General features: G+C 29.9%; 1 protein-coding gene across 4 annotated transcripts; it reads left to right on the top strand.

The window, feature by feature from the left end:
* The first annotated feature begins 1,064 nt into the window (after positions 1–1,064).
* On the top strand, positions 1,065–10,727 carry LOC106057272 (obg-like ATPase 1). 4 transcript variants are annotated; one of them, XM_013214396.2, is made up of 12 exons: positions 1,065–1,210; positions 4,300–4,412; positions 5,406–5,488; positions 6,296–6,356; positions 6,897–7,024; positions 7,439–7,617; positions 8,524–8,598; positions 8,686–8,783; positions 9,197–9,340; positions 9,559–9,655; positions 9,972–10,094; positions 10,521–10,727. In XM_013214396.2, exons 2-12 carry the CDS (start codon positions 4,315–4,317, stop codon positions 10,626–10,628), a joined length of 1,194 nt encoding a protein of 397 aa, XP_013069850.1. In that variant the 5' UTR covers positions 1,065–1,210; positions 4,300–4,314; the 3' UTR covers positions 10,629–10,727. The 4 variants fall into 4 exon arrangements, with proteins under 4 accessions (XP_013069850.1, XP_055870363.1, XP_055870364.1 ...); XM_056014388.1 differs by lacking the exon at positions 1,065–1,210 and adding an exon at positions 1,222–1,240; XM_056014389.1 differs by lacking the exon at positions 1,065–1,210 and adding an exon at positions 1,454–1,472.
* Positions 10,728–11,994: the final 1,267 nt, after the last annotated feature.

Here is an 11,994-nt window from a genome sequence, read left to right on the forward strand (position 1 = left end):
TAAAAATATTTTATTTGAAAAAAGATTTGTTGATTCTTTTTTATTATTATTACTGATCCCTTTTACATATAAGCATTACTGCATCCTCTAGACCCTCATATACATGTTCATAGTTCAATGTCTCTCAAAATAATTGTAAGATTGAATTTATTATTTAAGTAATTATTACTTTATGATTAAATGGGTTTCATATTTCGTGTTTAGTGCAATATAAATTTTATTTGTGTATCACTGTTTCAAACTTTTTAGGTGTAATAAATAGTTTTAAAATGGTTTGGTTTTTTTTTTCATTTGCTATTTGTTTTTATCTGTTTGTGTTGCTGAGATAGTAAATTAGTTTCTAGTAGTATAATTAAAGAATAATGCCAATTGCAGTATTGTATATGTAAATGTTGTTTTTTTTTTCTTGTTTGTATCATTTTATTTTATTTATTATACACTTGCATCTAGAAAATTTACTAATTAAAAATTCAAATAAAAGTCTCAAACCTATGCGTCTTTAAAATCCATTTTAAATCCTGGGAAAACATGCACTAAAATGAAAATAATACATCGTTTTCTTGGGAATTATTTAATGATTTATGATGATTACATTCTTTTATATGGCTAGGTCGATCAGGATAACACATATTTTTAACTTTTGATACCTACTTAATTTTTCATTTTGCTCTGAGTATGACGTAATCATCTTCTTTTTAAGTAACGTTTGTATTTTATAAGAGATAAATATATGTGCAGAAATTTGTCTCTTTTAATTAAAAGCCATTAGCTGCTAGGTTGATCTTGGTGACAGTTCTCCATGCAAGCTGACACTGGAATATACAATAGTGGGCTAACAAGCAAACTTCATTTTTTGCCCTACCATGTGTTAGATTTAGAAAATATGAGAAAACAGAATCTTTCCTAATTTGTATTCTAGTTTTCAATATCTAATAGAAGTTTTACTAAAATTAGAATATAAAAGAACCTCAAACTCGTGTGACAAGATCCAAGAAACTAGATCAATGCACGTTGGAAGGTGTGTTGTTGTTTTTTTTTTAATCTTGAATGACATGCAGTCTAGGCCTAGATCTATGAACTACGTTTCTAAAAAAAAAGAAAAAAAATATTAAAAAGTGAAAATGTGCGAAATGTTATAAAACCGGATGTAAATCGTTTGTTGTTTTTGTTGCCATATTGGGAATACACGCGTTCCGGTCTTGCTGCAATAGTATGCAATCATTCTACTTTTAGACGATTAGTTAGTCTATTAAATTAATTAAATATAAATCTAGACTTATTATTATATTAACATCACGTTAGTTAATACAGCGGAACGTCTAGATCTTACATCTAGATTAAATGCATTCCGTTTTGCAAGAGTGAAAGTTATTCAAGTTATTGAGTTAAAGTTAGACTTTAAACTTAGATCTATATTATATATACTATATAGTACTTACTAAACTTAAAATTAAAAACTCACTGATTAACTCGTATTACTATTATTAGTTAATTAGTCATTAATAGATATGTATTAATAATTAATATATTATATAGATTCTAGAGTCAAATAGACACATCTTGAAATAGTTCAATTAATTTAATGTTAAGTTAATTAGATCTATTCTAGATTTAGATCTAGATCTACTCTAGTCACGTCTTATTGTCGTCTAGTGACTTAAACTAAGTTAAACACTACTTACACTGTCACTACAGTCACACTACACCCCTGACTCACTACACTGTAGTAGTAGACTTAGTAGTGTAGTCTACACTACAAAAGTCTTCACTACTCCTCGTCTTTAGTCAACTTTAGTGTACTTGTAACTTAGTCGTTTGAATTATTAGTAGATAGAATCTTAGTCCGTTACTCAGATAATTACTCAAATTACTGATTACATTATCATGATTATCACTATATCACTGTTACTGACTGTTAGTCAGTGTCTTATTAACTATTATTTTAATTTAGAACTAATCTAGATCTACTCAGTTAGTCGCCTGATAGTCTACTAGATCTAGATCTAAATTAAATGCATTCCATTTTGTAACCACAATAGTGAAAGTTAAAATGCACCCATTGCTAAATTTAAAATAGTGTTACTGTAGAGTTGTAGACAAGTCACACGACCAGTGTTAGTGTAGACTAGTTTACTGTAGACTGTCTGTTTTATGATTATATAGATTCTAAATTCTAATTTATATCTGCTCAATTAGTTGCCTGGTGTTACTGTATCTAGTGTAACTGTTTAGTGTTACTCTACTGTTACTAACTGTTAGGTCTGTCTAATGCTACACTAGTAGTTACTAGTTAGTTGAGTCTAGATCTAGTAGTACTGTTACTAAACTTGAGTGTTACACTTAGATTTACAATGTTAGACAAGTGGTGGATAGATCTGTATAGAAGTTAATTTTTTATTTTATTTTTATTAAGGCATTTAAGGTAAAATACAGGGGTCTGAGGGGTGACACTATTTTTCCAGTAAACTCAAAACTCAGCTTCCAGGTTGATCTAGAATCCAAATTTTTGCACACCTTCACCCCATTGAAAAAAGTTAGGTAATTCTGAATGACGTTTCATAACTTAAACCTTTTTTTTTCTCATTACTCCTTTGAAAACCCCTGCTTTTACCACATTATAATTTTTTTAATTCATTCATTCCACCAATGTATATACATGGACCAGTAAATCTATTTCAACAATCAATATAAAATTTGAAATTGACTTGCATTAGATTATTAGGTCTAGACTCTAGATCTAGTCCAGAAATACTCCAATTTATATTTTAATTAATTTTAATGTTACCTAACCTTGGTTAGGCCAAGAATGGAATATCATTATGCGTCCTTTGTTCGGGATCCCCTCAACTAAAAAAAATTTTAAGAAACTAGAACAGACACAAAATAGAACAGTGATATTTTTAACAAATGAATATTTACATTTGATCAGAGTAACACCTTTAGTCTTAGTAAAATCGCTAAATTTGGAAACCCTTCTGGATAAAAGACATAATCATCTTCTTTTTTTAAGTAATTATGCTATATTTTATAAGATAAGAAGATAAAATGGACATAGATTTTCTAACACTATCCCCAGACCTTGTTTCTAATATTTTAATCTAGTTCTAGAATGTGTGTACTAAACTTAATTTAATTGAAATAAAATCTGGTGCACCACAGTGATGTCAGTAGTGAGCACTACTGATTGGATCATTTTCTGTACTTTTGTACTTGGCCTATTACCAGTCATGTTGGGCTATATTTATGCAATCAACATGATTAAAATCCTTTCATTCTGAAACAGTAAATTGGAGGCTGCATTCTTTAAATATATTCTTTTTTTTTTTTTTATTGCTCTCCGTCAGTTATTGTTTTGTTCTTTTAACTAGAATATTTTGGATTGAAGAAAAATAGATCATAATAGACTTCAAATTTGACTGAATAAATGGAAACACTGCAACTTAACATTTCAGATGATACACATATATAGCATTCAGATATTACAATGCATTATATGCATTTAAGCTGTGCCATTGGTTTAATTAAACTGCTCTTCTATTCTGATAAACACAACATAGCCATTTAATCTTAAATCCATTAAAAATCAAGCCTACACTGTAAAAATTAAGACATATATATATATATTTTAATTCTCTATTTGATGGAGCACAATTATTGAATACAAACTAATTGTATTATCAAACACCAACAAGGATTGCTTTAGATAAATATATGCAAAAAGTGGAACAGATATGCGAGGAAAAGATGTGACATTTTACAGATTTTGCTTATAGATTGTACTGGTCAATTTTAAACCGCCTGCCTACTAATTTGTATCAATATACTTTAGTTTAGAAACCTAGATTATTCGATATCTAGTATTTAGAATTATTGATATTCTAATCATAATGACATTGTTTATAAATAAATGTTAATGAGTAATGCTTAATTAATTTACAGAGTTTGTAGTAATGTATGATAAATTTGCATTTAATTTTTAAGTAATCTTGTTACTATATAAAAGTAATCTTTCTAGAAGAAAAGATAGATCTATAGCTTATATATGCATCAGACTACATCTTTCAGCTTGGTAGCATTTTGCATTTAAATATTGACATTTGGTAGTTGAACTTCAAATTTTCATACTGAAATCCTTTGAATTGCACTGTAAATAGGGTAACTAGAGCAACTAGAGTTTTTAGGGCTAGCTATCTAAGGGAAGGCCAAGTCTCATTTTCATTTTTATATCTATATGTATATATTTACTTTCATTTTTAAAGTAGACAGCATTGTAATCTCGTGTTTTTGTTGTTTTTTCAGTTGTAGGAAGACAGTATGCCTCCTAAGAAGAAAGATGAAGTAGAAAAGCCAGCATTGATTGGTAGGCTGGGCACCAATCTAAAGATTGGCATTGTGGGATTGCCTAATGTAGGGTAAGAATTTAGACTGAATATGTGCTAGACACTTGTAATGAAATAACTCTTCTAAAATTACCAATATCTTTCGTTATGCTACAAAATTACAATGGACAAGCACAAACCTGTCTCACATGACTGATTGTTTTAACACACACAATGCACATGACCTTTTGACATTCTGGATACACTCCAGAAATAAACAACTAAGTTACACTAGCATATTATTGTATGGGGATTCTGTTTTCAATGTTTATAATCCAATGTCATCAATTTGAAATCTATGAATTTAATTGCTTTCTATTTTAGAGAGCTTTTCTATAAAATTAAGTAATTGTTATTGCAGTTATGCATTTATATAACTATATGTTTTTATAAAATAATAATGCCCAACATAAGGGAAGAATAATAATTTTATTTTTTAAATTGCTATGCTTGACGACTTGTCAACTTATCCAATTTTCATAATAGCTTGACTTTTTTTTTTTCAATTTAATAATTAAAATTTCAAACATGAATAAAAATGATAATATATGTATTATGTATGATCTAAAGATCATTAATTGTAAATGAAATTCATTAACATTGTGTAATATTTTCTAAATTTATACTAATTATCCATCAAGTAAGGTTTTAATTTTAGTTTAATTTGTGATTAAAGATAAAGTGAAAGATGGCTGCTAGGAGATAAGTTATCAGTGGCATGATCATGAGTATTCTAATCCTTCTCATCTCTCAACATATATATATATATATATCCTGATTAACTTAATAGCATTTACATACATAAAACAAAATCGCTTTATTTTAAATTCAGTTGCTATGCATTTTCACATGACTCAGTTAATTACAAATGTAGTCATATCGCTACAGCTGTATTAGGAGGAAAGATATTGTGATAATGTGGTCTTCTCATACCAGATTGGTGAGACAGGTCAGATGGGGGGAAAATGTTCTAAAGAAATAAATATTTTGTATCCTTCAATTTTATAACATTTTATTTTTCTGCAGCAAGTCCACTTTTTTTAATTGTTTAACAAAAAGTCAGGCACAGGCAGAAAATTTTCCATTTTGCACTATTGACCCTAATGAAAGTAAGTATTTAATGTCATTTAGTACTGTATAAATATTTAAAATAAAATATATTAGTATTACTTTATTGCAGTGTTTCTCAAATTTTTTTCTTTAAATAGAAGACTTCACACATTCAAAGAATTCATCCAAACACTTTTCTTAATTTTTAGGTTGCCTTAATTCCTATTTGATTAAATAACAAAAAATAATAATAGTTAAACTATTTTCTAAATTTTGCATTTTTATTTATTTCAAAGTTATAATAAAATGCAGACAAAACATTTGATAAAATAATGATAGTATTGTTTTCTCAAAGATGGCATTTCTAGTATGGCGTAGAGCCTGTTTCTGTATTTTGACTTTGTTGCAACATAAGAAAATCCTGCTTCACACAAAAAAGGTTGTAAGAAACTGAAGTAAAATAATGATAACTTGTTTGAAATATCTTGGTTCTTGAGACAAAACCTTTCAGAAATCATTTAATCTTTGTAATTAATCAAATTAGATTGAAAATCTAGATCAGTTTTCATAGTGATAGAAGAGCTAATAAAAATCCATTTTTCTTTTCATTTATGCATTTACTAAGGAATTAATTCATGTGCAGGCCTACTACTTAATTATATAGTTAGTGGAACAACTATTCAGGCTAGTGTTCTGTGTAACTTAGTTTGGGAAACATTGGTTTATGGAACTAGTAGTTTTCTTTAAAGTGTACAAGTTTGTCTTTCCAGCTTACTAGAGCTTCAAACAATTGCAGTAAACATATTGAAAATCTGACTAGTATTTTCTTGTATAATTTAATGAACTAAAATTTATGCTTTTTCCAGGCAGGGTGCCAGTACCAGATAAAAGGTTTGATTTCCTATGTGAAACTTATGAGCCTCTCAGGTTGGTTTGTACTAGAATTTTTGTTGCATTAATGAAGTTTCAAAGATCTATAATTATAAAACATTTGGAATGTGTAGCATTGAATATTTTTTAGAAACTATCTTAGTGTCCTTTTAAATTTTCAATCAGTGTAATTAAAAGTTGTCAGTCATAGAAGTAGTATTTGAGAAAAATCTCAGTACAGCTAAATCCAGTTAATTAGACTATATGCTTAATTGGACAGAATACTTATGTACCAAAAATTTTTCTAACATACAAAATGCTTATATTACAAGAGACAAAGTGATAGTGTCCAAAAGTGGTCTGATTAATCAGAATTGACAGCACCTATCAGGTTATGGATATAATAGGAACATATTTGATAGTTATTTCTAGCAGACAGTTTTAGTTGTTAATTTTTATTTATGTGAAATAACATTGATACTCCTAAAAGCATTATTTTGCTAATTACCATAAATCTTATTGTTGACTTCTGTACTGATTCTCGTAACATATCATATTTGGTATAAAACTGTAGTATTCTTGTGATGTCCTCTACAGTAAAGTTCCAGCATTCCTCAATGTTGTAGATATTGCTGGGTTAGTGAAAGGTGCTCATGAGGGTAAAGGTCTTGGCAATGCTTTCTTGTCAAATATCAGCGCTTGTGATGCCATTTTTCACTGTGTTCGTAAGTAGTTTAATGCAAGTCATTGTAATTTTTACTGAACAGTAAGGAATTTTTTAGACTTGATGCATTTAGACTCATGTCAAATCCTTGACAAATAAATTAAATTAGCTGAATAAATTTAATAATAGTGGTAGAACAGTTCAGACTTTATTATTGCTTTTAAGGTCAAGTCTTTATATTTGCAAGCTGAAATTCTATTAATTTAGTACACAAGGACAAATCTAGAAGCCAATGGAATTTGATTATAGAAATGGTGTATTAACCATGAGCTTGGCTTTATAGTGGGTTCGTTTTACACATTAACTTTTGCTATTACTAATTATGTTATTTAACATCAACTGTAAAAAAAAAAAAAAAAAAAACTTTAACCATTGCTAATTACATAATATCCTTCTTTTCATATTCCTCTCAAAGGTGCTTTTTCTGATGAAGAGATTATCCATGTAGAGGGTGAGGTGGACCCATCAAGAGACCTTGAGATCATCCATGATGAAATTAGGCTGAAGGATATTGAGTACCTAAACAAACACATTGAGCCTCTGGACAGGAGTGTCACTCGAGGAGGAGCAGATAAAAAGAAGAAGGAAGAGCTGGTGAGGACTTTAATTTCTTCCTAATGTTTTGTCAAGCACATCACATTCTTTTAAATCCTTTAAGAAAATATTTGTTCTTAAAAAAATGTCACAGAAAGGTTATAAATAGAACATGAAGAGTTGGGAGTCAAGAAGGTTAAAGTTAAAAGGTCAGGGGTATTGAGTGATAGTGTGGGTAGTTGAAGAAAATTTGTTAAGGGACAAATATCTTTATGAATGTGTGATTTTGAAGTGTGGCATTTTTCTTGAGAGTGTTTGAATATTTGTGTTATTATTATTTCTCAATATTTGAGCACACAAATAATTATAAATTGAAGTCTAATTCTTTCAAGTTCCACTGAAAAAGTATATAAATCAAAACATTAAAATACATTTGAAATCATTGTAATAAATACAATAGAAACTGTATACAATTTAGTGCAATAAGCTGATAATATTGTAGCTCTCAGATTGTAAGAATTGACCAACAACAACCCCCACAACACAACTCAGTGTTTCTAGTTTTAAGACTCCAAACCACATAAACTCTTTCTTTGAATATTCTTTCCTGTTAACCAGTGTACCATTTGGTTATAGTCTCAACTTCAACCTTTTGATAGCTGTTAAGAACATACATTTGTTATTAACTACTGGAGTCTTGATTTGATGTACTGTATTTTTTTTTGTATAAACTCAATGACAAGCATTGTGTTTCACTTGGCATTACAAATCTAGACTGTGATAGTTTATGCTAAAGAGTTTTGTATTTTCTGAGTCATTATCAGAACTTGCTTGAAAGCAGTTGCCCTAAATGTTGCTTACAGAAAAGTTTTTTTTTTTTTTTTTTTTAGGAAATCATTACATTATTGTGACCACATGTATATCTCATAGCTATATTGACTATATTTAACTTATTTTTGTCTGTAGGATGTTTTAAAGAAAGTTCAAGAACTGTTAAATGAAAACAAATGGGTTAAGAACGGAACTTGGGATGCAAAAGAGGTTAGTGTGCATTTGAAATAACAAAATCCTAATGTAGTTTCCAGATAGAGACAAGATAACTGAATTGTTGACAAAACTATTTTGCAGATTGAAGTTTTGAATCAACATTTGTTTCTGACTTCCAAACCAGTAATCTATCTTGTGAACTTGTCAGAAAAAGATTACATTAGGAGAAAGAATAAATGGTATAATTTTTTATTATATTATTTATTGTCTTAAGTGAAGCTTAAGTTTGACCAGCCAAGTACTTTTTTTTTATTTATATATTTTAAATAGGTAAATTGTTAGATCTGTGGAAAAGATATAGCCATGGTTGAGTCATGCTCTTGTAAAAATGAAAACTTTCTTTAGAAATATTTCAAAGTTTGTAACCACCAAACATACTTTTTTCCGCTTAACCCCTTTTACTGTTGGATATGGTGCTGCTTGAATGTTACAAGAAAGAAATCCTGTTATCTCCTCCACAGTTAAAACTTTGCTTCCTCAATCTTTGAACTTCACCATCTCTACTTCCTTTCTTTGTATTCTGATGACATGTTTGATCTTATTCCTTTTGTATGAAAATTTAAGCTCCATTCCTGTGTTTCTTAATTGGCAGGTTAATGAAAATTAAGGAGTGGATAGATGCCAAAGATCCTGGTGCAACTGTAATTTTATTTAGTGGAATCCTAGAGTCCAAACTTCTAGATATGGCCACACAAGAAGAAAGAGATGCTTATCTGAAAAATTTAGAAACTACCAGGTAGTACCTTGAATTGAAAATATAGCTCTTGTATTCTGGTTGTTGGTTTTTTACTACAGAAACAACTTAGACCATTTTTTTAATTCAACTTTGATTTTTTTTTTTTAAAGTAAAAAATAAATATGTGGCTATTGTGGATATAATTTGATTAACCAAAAAGTTTTTTTTTATTTAATTGCAATAAAATAAATTTACGAATATTTTTTCTTATTTTTCAGTGCTCTAGAAAAAATTATTGTTAATGGTTACAAAGCATTGAACTTAATCTACTTCTTTACATCTGGTAAAGATGAAGTCAAAGCTTGGACCATTCAGGTTAGTATGGTTTTTGGTCACTTGTGACCTTCACATTGACTGATTTTTATATAAGTTGAATTCTGGTCATTTAAGCCTCATATTTTGATGGGTTTTTTTTTTTTTTGTTGTTTAATAGTTACATCTCTAAATGATTATAATTCAAGCCTTCACTTAATAAATCTGCATATGTTACATGAAAAAAATACTCTCTTTGTTTTAGGTCTCAATTTGTCATTATCATTTGTAAACTTAAGGGTTTTTTTTTAGGAATCGATCAATGCACTATAAAAAGAAAAGAAAAATTTGATGACTTATGATGCATTAAATTTCACAGGTTGGAACTAAAGCACCTGCGGCTGCAGGACGTATCCACACAGACTTTGAGAAAGGCTTTATTATGGCTGAAGTAATGGCCTACGATGATTTCTTTGAACTGAAATCTGAAGCAGAATGCAAGGTGGATTTTTTGTTATTTTTAAAGCTTTTATTGTTTAAAAACAAATGTTGAAGAGAGCAGAGAGGGAGATTTATAATTTAACTGATTTCAAAGATTTTTTTAAGGAGGGGAGCACGGTGGCCGAATGGTTAAGTGCTTGGCTTCTGAATGTGGGGTCCTGGGTTCAATTCTTGGTGAAGACTGGGATTTTTAGGATGCCCCTGATTCCACCCAACTCTAATGGGTAACCAACTATTGTTTGGGAAAGTAAAGGTGGTTGGCCGTTGGTTTTTGTGTTGGCCACATGACACCCTGCTCAATAACTGTTGATGACCTTAACATCATCTGCACTATAAATCGCATGGTATGAAAAGGGGAACTTGACTTTTTATTGTTTTAGGCATTGTGATACAGCTACATTTTCATTTATTTTTTATTTTCTTTTAGGCTCATGGCAAATATAAACAGAAAGGTAGAGACTATGTTGTTCAAGATGGGGACATCATTTTCTTCAAGTTTAATGCTGGCGCAGGTCTCACAGGGAAGAAGAAATGATTGCTGGTCCATCCTGTAGACATGAATTTAATTTATGTAGAGTGTACATTTGAAGGCTAGGTCGTGTACAAAACTGCTTTCTGTTTTCATGTGTTTTTTTTTTTGGATTCACTTCCCTTCACCTGCAATGTTTTAATTGTTCTGAGAAAGAGGAGTGTGCCGCTTTGTTCTAATGTTTGCTTCCTAAGATGAATTGTAATTATGAGAGATTGGTTTTATAAAGACTCATTACATTGTAACTTCCAGTTATACTGAGTTTAAGGCTGCCTTCTTTTTCCCACCAAAGTTGAAATATGTTTTCCTTTGAATCAATTTTAATAATTTTTTGTTTTAATTGAGTATTTAGTTAATAACATCTGATGGTGTTATTTGATGAATTACCTACATTTAATTTTATATTAAAATTAGAACACTATAGATCTATCATTTACAGTCAGAATGTTCATTGTCTTAATTGAAAATGAATGCAAGAAAAAAATAAAAAGTCATAATTTTGATACGTATTATTGTGTTTATTCTTTCAGATTGTTTGAATTTAAAACAAAATTAGAATACAATAGAACATCCTAATTCTAACAAATATGCAGATAAAGACTACTTTTAAACAGGGTTCGTAGCGCTCCTAAAAACTCCTAAAATCTCCTAAAAAAATGAAAATTCTCCTAAAAATTGCCGATAGTCAATACCCAATATTTTTTTAAAAATATAATTTTGCTTATTTCTTGCTAAAAATGCGGGGAAAAAACAACAACAGCGTAACTAGGCATTCTGATCGCATGACCTTACGGGCTGACTGTGTTAATGAGCTGACCAGTGACGCGTCTACACCGCCTTTCACCCACTTGTGAAGCGCGACCTCGTGATTGAAGATGGCCTTGGTTCAAGCAAGCATTTCACCTGGCATTTTTTTTTCTGAAGTCAGCGTAGAAATGTTTGTTTCCATTTATTGTTACCACTAACGACGCGCTAGATCTAGTCTGTAGTGACTATTGTCTATAATTAGAGCAATTACCAGACTAATTTGTAGGCTGCACCTCTCCAGGCCCTCCCTCACCTAAAATCTTCTTGTTGTAAGTGTAAGAGTGACTTCGCGTGGAAAGTCGGTAAATCTTCTAGATCTAGCTAGTATCTAGTAATAGTAGGCCTATCTAGATTAAGATTTAGATCTAGTGAAGATAATTCGCATCTAACCTGAAAAATTAGTGAATTTTAGTCAATTTAATGATCTCGATACATCTAATGTCTAGATTACTCTAGAAATACGCTAGATTCTAGATTTACGCTAAATCACTTAGAATCTAGTGGAGATAATTAGCACAAAGAATTGAAAAGCCCGCAAATTTAGTGACTTAGATCTATCTATAGA

This window comes from Biomphalaria glabrata, chromosome 16 (genome assembly GCF_947242115.1).
Source record: "Biomphalaria glabrata chromosome 16, xgBioGlab47.1, whole genome shotgun sequence".
Classification (NCBI taxonomy): domain Eukaryota; kingdom Metazoa; phylum Mollusca; class Gastropoda; family Planorbidae; genus Biomphalaria; species Biomphalaria glabrata.

Coding starts and splice junctions, on each gene's coding strand:
- LOC106057272 (XM_013214396.2), top strand. CDS start 4,315: ATGCCTCCTAAGAAGAAAGATGAAGTAGAAAAGCCAGCATTGATTGGT. Junction 6,357..6,896: donor GAAACTTATGAGCCTCTCAG/GTTGGTTTGTAC, acceptor TGTCCTCTACAG/TAAAGTTCCAGCATTCCTCA. Junction 8,784..9,196: donor ATTAGGAGAAAGAATAAATG/GTATAATTTTTT, acceptor CTTAATTGGCAG/GTTAATGAAAATTAAGGAGT.